The following is a 17,257-nucleotide window of genomic DNA, read 5'->3' as shown; positions in this document are numbered from 1 at the left end:
GTCCTAGTAGTGTACGACTATAGTTGTCCTACAACTCTATATGTGTACCATTTTAAGCTTACCGTTTCAAACGTTTGGCCAGCGGGTGATTATATTACACGAGCGCGTAAACCCCTGGTGCGGCGAGGTCGAAGCGCATGATGCACTCGAAACAGTCGGTTCAACGCGCGCTGGCTACGTTCGTTTGATTTACAGCCTAGGTCATTGTTATCGAATCATTCCAGTCACCGACGATGCGATCGTTCGTTTTATGCGGTGATATTTTTATCGCGTTCCATGCAGATTGTATTTCCGGTGTCGAGGAGGTGTAAACACGCAAACCGTTATGCTGCAGCTGACGCGTTTGTAACGAATGTGTATCGAAAGATTTCACTTAATGGAAGAACGTACAAACTCGGATTTCACTTTTCGTGTACCTACGTAAGAGAAGATCGACCAAGTATATCGCGATACGTTTATTCGAACGCCTAACGTTCACAGAAACAATAGACACTGCACTGTTGAGATGCTCCAAAGGATGATATTTTTTTCTGTAAAATGTAAGATTTCTTTTTATTGACGAAAATTAAATAGAGTTTCGATCTTGCTCGATCGACTAACTTTTCTAAGACTGTCTTTCTCAATCCTGTATTTAAAAGGGACTACGTATGCGCTGGAGTATCCTGAATCCTGCATTTGGAAAAGTGAATCTACATTTTTCTAAAGTTGTTATTACAGCTGGATACATGAAATTGGATCTGTCTAGTAGACCGGTGTAAGACAGGATTAAGTGATTTATCACATAAGGTCCTTCCTCCTCGCAATCGATGATAAAGAAAAGGAGGATCTTTCCAATGAGGTAAACGTCTCGCTAATTCCATTAACGAGGAATATACCAAAAATGTATAGGGGAAGAAATTGTCTAGAAATTGTTAGTACAACCGGTTACGTAAAATTAGTCCGTCTAAGGATTCGAGGGAGCACGACATTGTTAACTACTTATCTTCCGGTCGTTCGCCGAAATTCGTTTCATTTCAGTTTCACGATCATAGCCACCGCATTGTACCTTTAACCTCCGCTTATAGCTCGCAGTCCCTCCGCAATGGGCATTATACGAGCGTATATCATCCATAATTTGTTATCCTCTATTATTCTATGCTCCCGTTTACGTTGTATTTATTTGCATAGCGTCGTTCGCATAGGTATTATACGGTTCTACGGTAAAGCTTTCCTCCGGCTCTCCTCGACTTTAGCTTTCCCTTGACTCTACTCTAACAGTAAAAAAGCAAATGGCACATTCGACGTCGGAGAAGTCCGATCGAAAAGCGACGGTTTACGTGCTGAGCTCGGTGAGGTCGTCTACTGCGATACCGTTATGTGTTAATAAAAGTGCTCGAAACGATAATCGTGCCCAAGCTCCAGCCACCGGCACGTTTTGTACTCGGCGATAAATTCGCGCGGCAACTCGAATCCCTATTTGCCCCACGAAAATGTCGCGAAGAGTCGGCAAATAATACATAAAACGAAAGCAGTCTGACGCTAACGATACTGTTTCTACTTACTTTTCGCTCATTAAGTTTGGTTGGCTGTTTTTCTGATCCTTACTACTGTCGTTCCTATGAGTTCGATGGGATACAACATAGAACGAGACGCACCTATGGCTTTCTGGCATTTCGTGCCCTATGAATTTGTAAGATTTACGTATTCTAGTTTTATTTGCGCTATTATATTCATTTGAGATGAACACAAGAAAAGAAGGAAAAATGGCAAACATACCGAGAGCGCGTTCACGGATACATAATCGCAAGTCTCTTTAAAAAAACTCAATGAATTTTGCCCCATGCACCGATCAAACTCTTTCGATTATCGCATGTTGTATTTACTTGTCAAGGCACGCATACGCGCATAGGCGGTATATAGTATAGTACAAAAATGAAATATGAACATGTGAGTAACGATAAAACCTACATATTAGTATGTATATTATCTTCATGATGCATTAAAGCATGCGTAGAATTCTTTATTTTCTCTACAATAATAATTTCCAATTTCATGGTTATATCTAAACCTCTAAATCGTGGAACACGGAAAAATATTTCATGTTACGTCTATCCTGTACTTCATCGATGAGTGCAATATCTTGTCTTTGTTTCTAGCTACACCAACTATCGCATTTGGATTGAATATACAATAGAGTTCCATGTCGGTATACAATGTTGGTTCTGCAATGGTCGGTAATGCAGAACATATAACACAATGTCCCGTCAAATGGTAAGGTCCCTTCCTATCACTTTTGACGATTGAATGGTTTTACAAGTAGTCCTGTGTACATAGAAAAACTTACTCGTTTTCTGCGCAGAAGGAAATGTAGTGATAAGCCATCTTCAGACTCTCGTAAGAAGCTGACATCATCGATAAGATAGATTACCGATGAGATATTTAACGCTCTCCGTTTCGCGTCGCACGCTTTAGGGGTCACTTGATCTCTCGTACCATTTTCGTATCGCATGCAACGTTATCGTTTCAATATAGCAATGGTTTGAATTCAAACTAAATTTTTCTATAAAATTACAAATAAGGTATAGAACGGAACATTTTACACATGTCGTACTCTAATCGTATTATGATACAACTGATTGAAATTGCGATTTTATGCAGAACCTATTATATTTTCAATATTAACCAATTTTAATACGTTTCGACTGCTGACATTCGCTGTCATACTTGAAACTATTAATTTAATAAAACGATTTTCTTCCGTTCATATTCATGAAAGTTTTTTGAATCTCCTTTGATATGTTTCCTATGTTCGCCGTAGGAAATCGCAGAGGGCGTAAGAAACACTCTGATTTTTTTGCAAGTCGGCGTTTCATAACCTGAGACGCAAAGCTGCATTTAATGTCATGTCTATCCTGCATTTAATCAATGGATACCTCACTATGCTATCGTCGATAACTAATTGATTGAATATTATCATTTTAACAGCAAAACAAAATACACAACTGTCAGGAAAATTATGACAATTCATAATTTATATATATTTTCCAAAAATGGAACATTACTGTATTATGCAGAATGGAATAGGTTGAATAAATCTGGAATCACAAAAGGAGAGGTATGTATGAATAACTATAACAGAATTGTTATTTTAAAGTTATAAAACATATGCCGTTTCTAACCTTCCCAAGTTCAAATATCCTGTAACCTATTTTATAAAAATCACTAACAATTACTTGTTTAATCCCTTTTTTAAATTAAGTCATTTAAAAGAAAGTCTTTTGTTTTCATTCGAGTATAATCTATACAATCTTTTTTTCTAAGAAATATACATTATAAAATTGCACAAAATTTAGGAAGCAAAATTAATGTATGGGATGTTATTTTCTATAAAATCATTTGTAAGTAAGATATCCCCATTGGATCCAAAAGAAGGATTTTTATATTATAAAACTAGTAAATATACATTGCATTATTTGGAAACTCCGTCTGGATTAAAATTTGTGTTAAACACTGATAATGTTACACAAAATGCTAGAGAATTATTACAACAACTATATAGAGAGGTGAGTAACACAATGTCGCGTATTCTAGTATTATATTGCTGTACAGTATTTTAGCAAATTAAAAAATCTCCAATGATATAATTAATTTTTTTCCAGGTCTATTTAGAATATGTTGTGAAAAATCCTCTATGTCAATTAAATGAACCTATTCAAAGTGAACTGTTTAAACGAAAAGTTGATGAATTATTTAAAAAATCTCCTTTATTCTTAAGTAGATCGATATAGAATCTTTTATATTATATTAATAAGTATAATATACTTGAATATAAAAATGTTTAGTGATGTTATACAAATTTAATTTCATATTACACGCAATTATTTGTTATTAACAACTAGTATTAATATACATTAATGGAAGTGCAGAAAACTAAACAAAAATATCATATACCATAAAAATATTCTTATAATTTAAATGAATATACAACTTACATTACATTTTGTTATATTTACGAATTTACATTTATCGTAACAGAAACAACTATTTAAACAATATATTTTTGTAATACACAGAACTGTGATCTTCATACAAAATGTACAGTAACTAACAGAATTTGAAGAAATTAATACTTGTAAAAGCATAAGTTATTTTTGTAGATTCCTTTAAATTATTTGTATTAACATATTAATGCATTAAAATTGCACCGTCTTTTTTTGTATCAACGAAATGTACTTTTTAATTTGTATATTTAAATTATTATTTAAAATACGTAAAAATATTGGTAAAAATGCATACTTTTAAAAATGTTCCTACATTAAACTTGCCTTTTTATATATGTATATATTTCGTACCACATACCAGTACTCTAGAACATACTTGCAGGAATATGCCTTATTTAACTAAAACATTTATTATTATTAATATATGAAGATTATATGGCAGCTTATGTCATATTTCGCAATTCGGTTTTTTAGGTCCATGTATCCATTTTTTTTTACATATATAATGTCTCTTTCATACAATTTTCGTCCGGACGTATGACATTAGCTTATCCAAATATTAGCGAAGTTATTAGTTACACACAAAAAACATATATACTGGGACAATAATTTTACACAATTATATACACATATTTAAGTTTTGCAGAACTTAGAATAAAAAATATATGAAAGGCAAAATTGTTAAAAAATGATTACAATGTTCCTTACACTGATCGTTAGTGATTTATGTTTAACATTACATAAGTGTAAATATCTATATCGGCAAGAAACCAAATCAAAGCTTTTGACATGCCTAATAAAGCACCTGATATTAACACATATAATTCACCGAGATTAATAATAAATAAATATAAACTGAAGATAAAAAACTACCATACCTCTTTTTATATTAATGTTCATTTTTTTCCTTAAAATTGCATAACATTCACTGTCAAGGCATATTCATTGCCTTTAATTGCATACATTACATTATGTGTATTTTCATACATCGAAGGACATTTAGAAAATGTTCGTGTACAAAGGTTCTTATGATACTTATACATCTGAAAATATGACTGACAAATGAAGAAGTGTTTCATGCATGGAAAATAATAACTGTTGCTTGACATAAAATGCAACTAAAAGGCATAGTAATAATTTTTCCATAATGTTTTATACAGTTATCCTATTTTATATCACGTGAAAATTTTATTTCTTTTGAAGAATTCCGTCATAGAAAAATTTTAACGAATTCGATACGTTTTATATGTGAGCACTGTTTTGTATACGAGAATGTAATTTTTTCACGTATAACAATATTCTCAAAAAAAACATTGGCACATAATGAAAATTATCCATGTTAAATTAATTTGCAACTCTTGTGTTATAAATTGAGGCCCGATTGTATATATATAACTATACACATATACGTACATTACACATATTTATACGCACGCACTTCTGAAACATGAATGCACATACTACTTACTTCAATACGCTTCGCCATGCAAAGTTGCTCTTAATTTGTTCCCTCTACTGCATTCATAATACGTTTATACATGGTGTGCATAAATATAGTAAATTCGGCATTACTGCACGCATATGGTGTACACTTAAATACATATATACACATATACAATAACAAACGAAAGTGTAAATGTTACACTATTCTTATAGAGGAATGATATACATTTTTTAACCGATTCACAAAAATTAGACAATTATAATTACAAATTAAATCTAGTACACAAAATGTGAAATCATATTTTTATTTATATTAACAACATACTATATTCAAAATGATATAAAGTTGGTCCAATTTGTATTTACTATTTTTGGTACTCTGTAAAAAGTGAATAGAATAACAATGATTGATAAAGGGATGCAAAAATAAAAAGTCACAGTAAGTTTAAAAAAATAAATGAAAAACAAGTCAATTTAAATAAGACGGAAAGTCCTGATTTACAAAAAATTAGTACCTCAACGATATAGCGATCCAAAACATACGACAAATTATTAACAAATTATTTACGTCTAAGTCAAATTTTGTTATGGTATGAAAAATATAAATTCCATTGAAAATTTGTGATTAGTTATTAAAAGAAATCTAGCAGTATGTATATTAAAACACATTCTCAGGTATTCATGAGAAGTAGCATAATTTAATAAATATGCCACACAAATTAATATTATTAATAAAAAAAAACAAAAAGTTAATTAAAAATTCTAATTCTAAAATCCAAGTGCAAAATTATAAATATTGCATCAAAATAATATTGCAATTAAAAACATATTGCATTAACAAAAATATAAAATTAAAAGGATTGAGGAAACATGTAGTTAAATAATAGATATTACAATTTCTAGTATAAATAATAAGCTTTGAATTAAAATTAAAATGGAAATTAATTTCAATTAATTAGTATAAATGAAAAAATGAAGTTTTGTATTTTAGTTAGTTGATTCAATTTGTAATTGTAATCGCCCAATCCTTATCAATCAGTTGAGAACTTGTATCATTTCCTTATAATACTAGCGTGTTTACATTTTTGCTTGTCACTGTATGTGAATTCGCATCTGTGTGTCTTGTATTTAAAGGACGCATGTACATTATTACATAAATGCTCAGTCTTTGTTCCTTTAAGAGTGTAAATCTTCTTCCATATTATTTATGCTACAGCCTTTGTCAGAAGGCGTGAAAAAACGAGCACCGTTATTCTGTACCACTACAGGAGACGGTTCTTCTATCACCGACAATCGCTTCTCGCGATCTGTAGATGTTGTAGAATTATAGAAGAAGACATTTCTCAAAGTGGCAACGTTAACCCGTTCCCACGATACATTGTCATCTGCCGAATCAGCCTTTGATTCATTGTTAGAATTCCTGAAAAAGTAAACGGATATTATACATGTAAAAATATTGTAGTTCTCAAAATCTTCTAATTAACCCAGTGCCTTACAATATTAAAACGAAAAGATCGTAAATAATCAAGAACATCGAAAAGCAGTGAGTTAAATTTTGAAAAATCTAAATTTTTTCATACTTTGTACTCTTTTGAGTATTTGCGTCTTGTTCTGTTTCTTTAGTACGTTTAGTACGTCTTCCGGAAGTTCGACTATTCATTCCACACGTATTAACAATTCCTTCTTGATCTGCTTCGATGAAACTAACATGATCATCGAATCTGACACGTTCAGAACCTTCGTCTTCTCCACAAACGGTCCAATTACTGGAATCACTGCACTGGCGATCTAACGTCGGCTTGCGCCGAGCACGTTTCGCTAAACCAGGCGCTACTTCTTCGAGGGAACTCAAAGATGTAGCTTGACCTGCTGAATCCATATGACCTCCTGCAACAGAGCTTGTCCCTCCTTGTTCTCCTTCCGTGCTTCTACCACCGCTGATTGAGCTTCCATCCATCTGAACAATCGATATAATTAAAATTCATAACTGAAGTACTGATCGTTTGCAATAATACTTTTAAAGAAGAGCGAGATACTTTAAAATTTAGAACAGAGCCTGCTAGAGCTCTCGTAGAAGCTGCGCCGTCATCCAAAGCAATAGATGCGTTCACAGATTTTTCTGATAAACTGGTTGCGGCAGATGCTGTTTCGCTACACAAACTGAATCTTTGGGTAGACGTCACATCCGCTTGAACCTCCAATCTATTTTTTAAATATAACAATAACTATTAATGTGTAACTAACAATTGAAAATTATATAAATACAAAGAGTCTCTTACCTCTGACCTCCTGGTAAAACACTAGAAGCTATACTTCCTGCGAGACTGGTACCAGCAACAGCTACGTTACTGGCACTTTCGCGATCGTTTTCACGACCTAATTTTTCTAAATGACTTCCACTACCTAATGAAAGGGAAGCTTCTCCTATCGAAGGATTACCGCCGCGATGACTCGCAACATCTATCGATGCTGCATCTACAATAAGGATTATATTTTGAATTATCTAGTCTTCTAAATTACTCGATCTACACTTGATGTTAAAATTTGAATTATTTAGACATTTACCTCCACCGTTGCGGACACTCAAAGAACCCATAAGCTCGTTTTCGTCATCGAAATCAAATCGCACCCCTGTACCATTTGTAGAAACACCACAACCTCCGCTTCGACAAAGGGAAACGGGGACTACACCATAAACGTAAAATAATAAAATGGGTACACCAATACCTACGGCCAATCCTGCCAATATGGGTGATACTAAAACCTGTAACGATGGTAGATGAATTATGAATAGTGGCTCTTGTTCGAACTTTTATTGGGACGTACAGAGATTCAAATTTTATAAAGTTTCTACAAATTAAACTTAAAATCTTATGTATCTATAGAAATAGTAAATTTATGATATAAGAATTTTATATATAAAAAAAAAATAATAATATGAAGCAATAAAACTCTTTAGTCTTGAATTTTGGGGCAGGGGACTTAATAAATAAAAAACCGTATAATTATTAGATCGGAATTAATTATGAATAGATAAGTAATAATATTAAGAGAACGAAAAGATACATTTAAGTAGGTAGAGTTACGCGATAAAATTGCCATTAGGTATCGGCTAACAAAAATGTAAAAGCTGCAACTGTATCGAAAACTTTGAACTACAGTTGATCTAGTATTGTGCGGTTTTAAGCTGCCGGAAGTTTCTGTATGTACGCTGCATAATTAACACAGTAATTAAGGGAATGTTTTAGATGTACTTCGTAAGTCCCTTTCAATGTATGCTGGCGAAAATAGAAAAGAACGTAAACCATTAACACGGACCACTTTTTTAGTATAACATACGTATAATATACTGCATTTTTATTTAGTACAACTGTAAACGATCATAATAAAAGAAAAACAAAAGCAAATATAGAATTGTCTATTCAAAGGCATTTGTTATTTTAATATGTTCTGCATCATGCTTTGCATATTCTCGGGCAATTAATACACATATCACCTTCAAAAATAAAAAAAGGAGAGAGAAAAGGAAAAGCAATTTCCGATCAATCTATAATCTATGTTCTGTAAAATATACGAAAAATGAAATACCATTGAAAGTAAAACATGGTAATAATATAAATATATCTCGGGACAGTCGTATAAGGTAAGGTGTCATGATGAGGGAAAAGATTACTGACACACGGTGATCTGTTTTCTAGATTTCCATCGAGCATAGAAGAGAACGCGAGATAGCGAAACAGGAGACAGAGAAAGTGCATGGCGAGCAGAAAGTGTGGGAGGTGCGGAAGGAAGGATATTGATCGCCGCGACGGTAGGAGTGCGCGCATGGGAGATCCTCTCTGTCCCACCCTGCGGCCTGCATCCACCTAGGTGGCTGACGATGGAACGTGCATCGTGTCAGTCGGTACTTTAAGAACCATACTACACCACGATCGCAAAACGGTCTGACAAATCGAGTGTTGGGATCGGGAAGTCGGTGGGTGCTCTGCGCCAAGGGTGTGTCGCGCCGTGGACACTACGAGCCTCGATGAACGGGCGCCGAACTACGCCGGCCCGAACATTCAAGGACCGAACGGCGTAACAGGAAGTAGAAGGGACACGCGACGAATCCATTCATTACTGGTGATTTCACGAAGCCTCCACATACATGACAGACTCGTGCGCTCCGATGTGAACAGTCAAATAGGCACCGTCCTGCATGTGTTACCGTTCACGAGAGTGTACATGTAGTTTATTGGCATTGATTGGGAACAGTAGACACGCGAAACGTTACAACCACGATACACATACATCCCTCATCTGTTTTTTCTTTCCCGTTTTCCTTTCATCGATCCCGCCAACACTGATATCGTCAATTGACTGTCATTAGTGTTGATCGAATAAATAAAAGTAAAGAGAGATTGAGAGAAAGAGATAAAATCAGAAGAAACGAAACCATGGCGAATTGGGACTGGGAAGACACGGACTGGGATTGGGAAGATACGGAAGAATCATCTTGCGGAGAGGAGCAGAAGCAGATTATCTCAGAACCAGAGATTGACAAGGAGTGGCTTGGTGGTATCCTAAGGGAATTTCACAAAGAACCGGTTAGTTCGGTAGAAACTATGATTTACAGTTAACAGTTGCCTGTAGCGATTTTTATACGGCGTCATTTAAGCAGCCTATAAATGCTTTGTTAGCAATGAAAATGCAACACATTTGAAGATGTAGCGTACCAAGTATTGTTGAATCGCTTGCAAATTAACCCGTCATGTACACAGGTCACAATAACCGAATGTAACGTAAGTCCGGGCTGTATGAGTAATGAAAGCGCGCTCAGTGCTATAATTCGTGTTAAAATCAAGTACGTGTTGAACGACACAAATACCACGCAAGACCTGTCGCTTATCGTGAAAGAGCTTCCAAAAGATGCGTTCAGTCGTTTCTTTGTTATCGAAGGCCAATTCGATCTTCGGGAAATTAAATTTTACACACAGGTAAGCAATCAATTAATATAATGCTACCATGCTGTTGCTACGTCAATCTTAAATTATTCTATCCAATAAATAATAATTTGGATTCTATTTATATCAGGTCATGCCTGACCTGAAAGAATTTCAAAAGAAGCAACTAGCATCCCAGGAAAATAAATCGGACGAGGAAATCCTTCTGTCAGTTCCAGTCTGCTATCATGCACATTACACACCAGCTGATGAGTCAGACGACAACCCTACAACGCCAGATTCTATTCTCGTACTGCACGATCTTCGCGATTCTGATTTTCGAAATATCAAATTTCGCGAAGGAATGACATACGATCAAACTAAAGTCGCATTAGATGCTATAGCACGCATACACGCGCATTCTCTGGCAATGAAAGTTGTGGAGGGAGAGCCTCTGTCCGAACGTTATCCATTCCTCTTCCAAACAGCAAAGGCAACGGACTCGTATCAACAACTGGTTGAGCGTGGTTTACCACAACTTGCCAAATTTTTAAAAAGTACACCAGGGTTAGAAGCGATACTGGAGGCTCTACTTGTACTACGACCTAGAACTAAGCATATAATATCTGCACTCCTTGCGCCAGAAGGGCCGTTAGCCTTGATCACGCACACAGATTTCTGGTGTAATAATCTACTTTTCAAGGAAGGACCATCTGGCCTTGAATGCTGCATCCTCGACTGGCAAATGGTTACCTATAGTAGACCGACTAATGACATTGCTCTGTTGATAGTAAGTTCATTGCCAACCGAATTACGTCGCAAACATACAGAAACCTTCCTTGATATCTATTGGGAGGCACTAATTGGGACGTGTTCTCGTCTCGGCGTCGACATTCCGAAAGATTTGGGCTACACGAGAGAAGATTTAAATAAGGACTATAGGCGATCGCAACTCCTCGCTCTCTTACTCTGTATTGGATCTGTAGATGTTGCTTTAGGCGATGCAGATACGGAACAACGCTTGATCGACGTTTTAAAGGACCTTCATAGCGAAGGTGTACTTACAGATGAGACTGCGATTGCTAATAGCGAAAACGACCCTTAGTCAGCATTATTACTGCCTATGATAGTGTTGCAGCGAATTAATACTTCTAAGCGAAATGTAAATCGAGAAAGCAAAAGTTATAGAACTGATTGTTCAACAGCTCGATTCGTCTGCCATTGACGTTACGATTGCGATTAACGTAATACATCTCAAGCAACAGGGCTTGTGTCGATAATTATGTAATTGCGGAATCGAAATCACGTTAAATTTCGTTAACGTGGTGGAAATAGAATTGATGTTAGACTCTTATGTTTAAAAATATTTCGATATTGAATTGTTCTTTCGATATGTACACCTATAATTTAGTAAGGACGTTCAACAAACAGAATATCAATAAACATTGTATGAAGTTTTAAAATTAAAAGTGACTCGAAATATAAAAGAATTGCTAATACGTGCCATAACAAATAACTTAAGTCAGGAGTAACATTTTCCTCCGCAAGCCAGTTAAATATAACAATCGTTTGATTTGAATTTGTTCTTTTATCAAAATTTCTTCCCGCAATTACTATTACGGCTATACGACCGACATTCTGTTACTGCTAATTCACATACGCAATAATTATATTATTCCATTTCTTTGTACAAACTATATAAATAAAATATACTTTGATGTTGTCATGAATTTGTACAATGATTTTCAAACATAAAAGTAATTCCTAAGCAATATTCATATATGTGTAAATAAGTAAGTAGTTTTATTACGACTAGTTAATAAATTTTTTAATAAATTTTTTAATATTTTTTAATACTTTGATAATTTAAAAAAAATATCTGTAAATTTACATTAATACTACTTTGTAAGATGCTCGATACTTTATCTATCGTCTGATGATATTATATATATATATATATATATATATATATATATACTTTCGAAGAAAATCAATTATGTACAAATATGAAAAATAAGATTTTAACTTACAGATGCAGTTACTCCTCCAACAATAAAAGCATTCCTCTTATGTTTGTTATCTTTCTCATATCTTGTATACAGCTCCTTTCCCACCCATACTGGAATACCTGTAACAAAACATACATATACAAATATAAAGTTACATAAAATTTTGTCCAAAAGATATATTTATAAATATATCACATTTAGTTTGACGTTAAAATGTGAAAGACATAATATACAAACCTATAATCATAGCAGGTACAGCTATTCCAGCAGCAAGACCAATTCCAACTGGAGCTCCCACTAAGGTTCCAAGTTGCCAAAGTATTTTCTTTTTTCTAGACCATGGCTTTTTACCCCAAAAGGTACAGCCAGAAGGACTGCGATTAAATGAAAAATTGGAAAAATTAAGAATTCTAAAAATAATATTTCATAAAAATAAATATGGAGATAAATAACTCAGATAAACTTTACCTTAAATAATGAAGATCACTGATTTCCTTCATGCATAACCAACAAAATTCGGCACCGCAAACAGCACAAACCATGTGATTGCAACTACCATCATCCATTTTAACAATAAGGACTTGACACCTTGGACAAGGTTTGACGTCATCTTCTGTGGACACAATTTATGCAAAAACACATGTTATCTTGGAATTTCAGGATTCGCTAATTCTAAAATCTTTAAATATAAAGAATACATACTATGTTGTGAATCACTTTGACTGAAACTGAGAGATGAACTTCGTTCATAGTATTGAGTGCGTTGAGCTCTGGCAGCATCACATGTTTGATTAGGATGCCAACGTGCTTTACAATGGTAACAAAAATAAGAGTCACATCCTGGTCGTTCACAACGTAATTTTGGGCACGAAGCACAACCACTAGCAATAACTGCAAAGCTGCAATCTGGTGCAGGACACCATCTCGCATCAGGTTCTACAGCAAGAACTCGTCGTACCATAAAATCTTCATATTTTTCCAATTGCGTTTGATCATTTAGGATCATTCGAATATCTATAAAAAAATAAATTCAGTAAATAATAGTAAGCATATGAATAAGTAGCAAATAATAGTAAGAAGTTTACATTATTTTTATCAAAAAAGTGCATTTACCATTTGGGTGAATTGGTTCTGAACATTCAGGACATGCTATGTTAACTCTAGATTCAGAAATTTCAACTTTAAGATATTGTTGATAGCAATCATAACAACTGTAATGATGGCAAGATTGAACAACAGGAAAGAACTCCACAGGCAATTCAGCCAAACATAAAGGACATTCCATTAAACCATTTTCACTACTCTGAAATAATATTTATTTTACAACCTGGATATCATTTAAAATTATCAAACAATTAATATAATCGAGATCTAATAGAAATTCAATTCTAAGAATTTCATTACAAGTACATATTCTATAAATACCTTTCCGTCAGAAGAAAGTACTGAGCCTTTACTGGAAGCACGTTGTAGATCTATGTTTTGAAATTGAAAATGGCTCGAACCATTACTTACTCTGGCTTCTCCTTTTTCGACATCTGTGATCTTGCCACCAATTGGATCTTTTGCTAGAAAAATAATTCATTCTCAAGAATAATTTATTCTGTATTTTATCTACGATATTTATTTCAGTCCAAATATCACTTCATACTTTTTGTATTTCTGTTACTTGAACTAGGTGTTCTCACAATTCGTCGACCAATAAGTGGGCTTGAATATAATAATCGACGTAAAGAAAATCGTGCTAACATTCTTCGTGGTCTAGGCACTGTACTGCTACAGCTTCCAGAACTGTTATCATTTTCTTTAAACATCTTAAATAGTATTATAGATCACTACTGTCTCATTCTTTGTGTCACACGGTTAAGGTAGCTCAATCTGTAGTAAATAATGGGAAAAGAAATAAATATAATAGGACTTCATATATATCTTCTATCACATATTATACAATGCTTAATATTGAAAATAAAAATGTATATCGTAATACAAACATAACGTTTACAAGCGATTATATTTTACGTCATAGGCACACGTGTAGTATGTATTACATGTTATTATATCGATCGTATTTAAATACACATAAAATTCTTACGTTTCTAATGTTTTCGAATTAATTATCATAAAATTTATTTTGGACAAAATTTTTAAATAATGAATTATTTATTAATAATGGCCAAAGTATATATTGGACTTCGGAACTGTATGAAATTCACTGTCAAATGTACAAAATTTTTGTATATTAGTGTAAATCATTTATAATTCATATAAATTTATTAATAACGTTCATATAAATTTATTAGTAACGTTCTCAATAAATTCACTTTACGTTCAATTTTTTATGTACATTTTCTTTACTACTTTCACTAAAAAAGGAATTATACAGTCTATCAAAGCGGTTGTCATCAATTACGATTTCTCCACGTTCATGAAGAGCATAAATAATCAGCATTTCGAAATCTTTTATGGATGTACCATGAAATATTTTAGCATGTAAGGTTCGATTACTCAACCTGTACAGTTTAACCTTAACTTAATAAATCATATAACATACCGTTATACGATTATAATTACCCTTTATCGAACGTCCGAATCTAAATGTATAAATTATGTGAATTATGTCCAATTCACATAGCATTTTAAGAAACGATATATGATTCGACATGTAACACACCATACAAATCTCTCTAATAGTATTATAAATCGATTATATGTATATTCCACAGATTGTATTAACATGTTAACACATAAGATATAGAAAATTACTTAATACAAGTTTTATACCATATTTTAACTCGATTTATGTAACAAATTTGTAAATTTATGAAAAGATAACCTTTTCCCGAGTATAAATACAGTTATAATTAATGTAAATGTAAATTTAGTAAGAAATGCAAAATAATCGCCATTTGTAATAGCTTAAATGTGTATATATATATATACACATTTATATATATACAATGCACGAATATGTATATATATGTGTATATATGTGTGAATGTATATGTATATACATACTATAAAATATATATAATGTGTATAATAATTAAACTCTATTTTTTCCCAAACAAAAACATTATAGTCATTTCAAATAGAATAAAATATCTTATTTTTTAAACTAAATAAAAAATGAATACAAAAAAACACATTTGAATTGTATATCGAGAAATCTTATACATAGATGACTAGCATTAATACAGGTGTGAAAAGTCTGTGAGCAAAAACCAACTAAAGTCATTCTAAATAACGTATAAACGTACCTGGTTCCTGTTAAACAATACTTTCAAATCTACACCACGTTTAGTAACTAATAATAGATTCACAATTAGAATTACACACTATTGGTAAGTTTCACCTATTTTGTTGGTTAAGAATGTTCACTTGACACAACAGCTGACGGCTTCTGACTAAAGACTTACCTTACACATAATTTAGATGAGAGATACAATGAACGAAATATAGAAATGAACATACAGCGCCTCTACCTGAAAATATTTAATATAACACCGCTCAAATAAAAAATCTTAAGTTGAATCAGATTAAATTAATATTATTTGTAGACTTTGTAATTATTACTATATACTTTTTGTGAATTCTATATGATTAAAAAGTAATTAGAAAATAATTAAATATTTCATTCTTTAACATTAATACTATGTATGCACAAATATGAATATTTTCTTATTTCACGCAAAATATTTATAAAAGCACTGTTTATTCAATATTTCTCAAATTTTTCAAATTTCTCAATATTACACTGTGAAACTGTTATTTAACAATTATTTAAAATTCATTATTAAATGTTATTTGTTTAGTAATTAATAATATCGATAAGATAATTTATCTGAATATTAATTTTTAAGTTATTATAAATAGTAACATTAATTTCATATCTTCTAACATATGATTATATATTTCAGTTATATGTTATAGATGTTATATGTTATATGTTAGATTATATATTTCAGTATATGTTAGCTATTTACGTTAGCTATTTACTAGTTACGTTAGCTATTTACTGATATGAAGATAGAAAATTGATATATAAACAGTGGCTGCTATATAATTTGATTTTCTGAATCAGTAATGGAATTTATACTTATTTGTATTATGTGTATTTTGACTTGTATTAGTTCCTTATTCCTAGCACTTTAAAGAATTAAAGATTATGTTCAATAATTAACATAGTTTAGAAATATATTTTATGAATTTGTTTAAGTTTAAAATTATATGTATATTCATGAATTTAAATACAACAGTTCATAATAATATAAAAATTTATTTTCTTTGTACTTGTAAATATTATAATATTTACTTGTAATTTGCAATAACTTTATTTATTAGTAGCCGTATATGGTTTTGAGATCACACAAAAATTTTTTCAACTAATGCAACTTAAATCCTGTATCATATGTTAAATTTCTGTATGATGAAGAAATATTTTTGTTTCTTTTACAGAAGTAAATCATAGTTATGATAAATTATATATATATTTCTCTAAGAGGTATTAAAAAATATCCTGATCTTTTTCCATAAAAACTGATAATTTGAAATTAAACGATTTCCTCAACAATAGATATATACAAATTTTTAAAATATATAAATCAGTTCTAGTATAGTTTTATTTGTTTGTATCCAAAACTTTCATGTAATTAAGTAACGCTAAAAGTTGCAAATCTTGTATAAATTAAGCAATTGTTACTTAGTGCTTTAAATTAATGTAGAAATTATTTTTCTTATGTATTTTTAATATTTCTTAATATTTTTGTAATTATAAATAGAACTAGTAATTAAATGTTAACATTTTCAGACTATAAATATTTTAAAAGCTTCATAACAAAGATTAAGCGTAATAGTCATTATTTTTAATAATGGATATGTTATGGAAGTTAAGGATAGGGATGAA

At 32.2% G+C, this 17,257-nt stretch overlaps 4 protein-coding genes and 1 long non-coding RNA gene across 23 annotated transcripts in view; 3 read left to right on the top strand and 2 right to left on the bottom strand.

Moving 5' to 3' along the window:
* LOC126924470 (sodium- and chloride-dependent glycine transporter 1-like) overlaps window positions 1–80 on the bottom strand; it is a 30,859-nt gene extending 30,779 nt beyond the window's left edge. The window contains exon 1 of the mRNA XM_050738995.1: window positions 63–80. The gene's annotated coding sequence lies outside the window, so the exon portion shown is untranslated. The remainder of the gene's footprint in view (window positions 1–62) is intronic.
* Window positions 1–12,075, top strand: part of LOC126924473 (uncharacterized) — a 105,837-nt gene extending 93,762 nt beyond the window's left edge. For all 19 annotated transcript variants that reach the window (XR_007713558.1, XR_007713557.1, XR_007713556.1 and 16 more), the window contains exon 2: window positions 11,894–12,075. This is a non-coding gene — a long non-coding RNA (uncharacterized LOC126924473). The remainder of the gene's footprint in view (window positions 1–11,893) is intronic.
* Window positions 2,704–4,852, top strand: LOC126924472 (trafficking protein particle complex subunit 1). Its single transcript, XM_050738997.1, has 3 exons — window positions 2,704–3,094; window positions 3,333–3,542; window positions 3,639–4,852. Exons 1-3 carry the CDS (start codon window positions 2,996–2,998, stop codon window positions 3,765–3,767), a joined length of 438 nt encoding a protein of 145 aa, XP_050594954.1. The 5' UTR covers window positions 2,704–2,995; the 3' UTR covers window positions 3,768–4,852.
* Window positions 3,928–15,779, bottom strand: LOC126924469 (E3 ubiquitin-protein ligase RNF19A-like). The gene is made up of 13 exons (XM_050738993.1): window positions 15,612–15,779; window positions 14,006–14,232; window positions 13,780–13,922; window positions 13,468–13,657; window positions 13,057–13,368; window positions 12,823–12,967; window positions 12,592–12,728; window positions 12,376–12,473; window positions 7,989–8,187; window positions 7,703–7,898; window positions 7,460–7,625; window positions 7,004–7,380; window positions 3,928–6,843 (listed from the first exon to the last, which is right to left on the bottom strand). The coding sequence occupies exons 2-13, from the start codon at window positions 14,166–14,168 to the stop codon at window positions 6,600–6,602; spliced, it is 2,370 nt and encodes a 789-aa protein (XP_050594950.1). The 5' UTR covers window positions 14,169–14,232; window positions 15,612–15,779; the 3' UTR covers window positions 3,928–6,599.
* On the top strand, window positions 9,041–12,075 carry LOC126924471 (uncharacterized). The gene is made up of 3 exons (XM_050738996.1): window positions 9,041–10,009; window positions 10,184–10,399; window positions 10,497–12,075. The coding sequence occupies exons 1-3, from the start codon at window positions 9,860–9,862 to the stop codon at window positions 11,448–11,450; spliced, it is 1,320 nt and encodes a 439-aa protein (XP_050594953.1). The 5' UTR covers window positions 9,041–9,859; the 3' UTR covers window positions 11,451–12,075.
* Window positions 15,780–17,257: the final 1,478 nt, after the last annotated feature.

Source organism: Bombus affinis, chromosome 14 (genome assembly GCF_024516045.1).
Source record: "Bombus affinis isolate iyBomAffi1 chromosome 14, iyBomAffi1.2, whole genome shotgun sequence".
NCBI lineage: Eukaryota > Metazoa > Arthropoda > Insecta > Hymenoptera > Apidae > Bombus > Bombus affinis.
Note: the sequence above shows the minus strand (reverse complement) of the source record. Positions and strands in the feature narration are given on the sequence as shown.

Bases quoted from the DNA above. Each gene is read 5' to 3' on its own strand.
- LOC126924472 (XM_050738997.1), top strand. From the start codon at position 2,996: ATGACAATTCATAATTTATATATATTTTCCAAAAATGGAACATTACTG. The intron at 3,095-3,332 runs GTATGTATGAAT...CACAAAATTTAG, and splicing joins CTGGAATCACAAAAGGAGAG to GAAGCAAAATTAATGTATGG. The intron at 3,543-3,638 runs GTGAGTAACACA...ATTTTTTTCCAG, and splicing joins TACAACAACTATATAGAGAG to GTCTATTTAGAATATGTTGT.
- LOC126924471 (XM_050738996.1), top strand. From the start codon at position 9,860: ATGGCGAATTGGGACTGGGAAGACACGGACTGGGATTGGGAAGATACG. The intron at 10,010-10,183 runs GTTAGTTCGGTA...TCATGTACACAG, and splicing joins GGGAATTTCACAAAGAACCG to GTCACAATAACCGAATGTAA. The intron at 10,400-10,496 runs GTAAGCAATCAA...TATTTATATCAG, and splicing joins AAATTAAATTTTACACACAG to GTCATGCCTGACCTGAAAGA.
- LOC126924469 (XM_050738993.1), bottom strand. From the start codon at position 14,168: ATGTTTAAAGAAAATGATAACAGTTCTGGAAGCTGTAGCAGTACAGTG. The intron at 7,899-7,988 runs GTAAATGTCTAA...TCCTTATTGTAG, and splicing joins GAGTGTCCGCAACGGTGGAG to ATGCAGCATCGATAGATGTT. The intron at 7,626-7,702 runs GTAAGAGACTCT...TTTAAAAAATAG, and splicing joins GTTTTACCAGGAGGTCAGAG to ATTGGAGGTTCAAGCGGATG.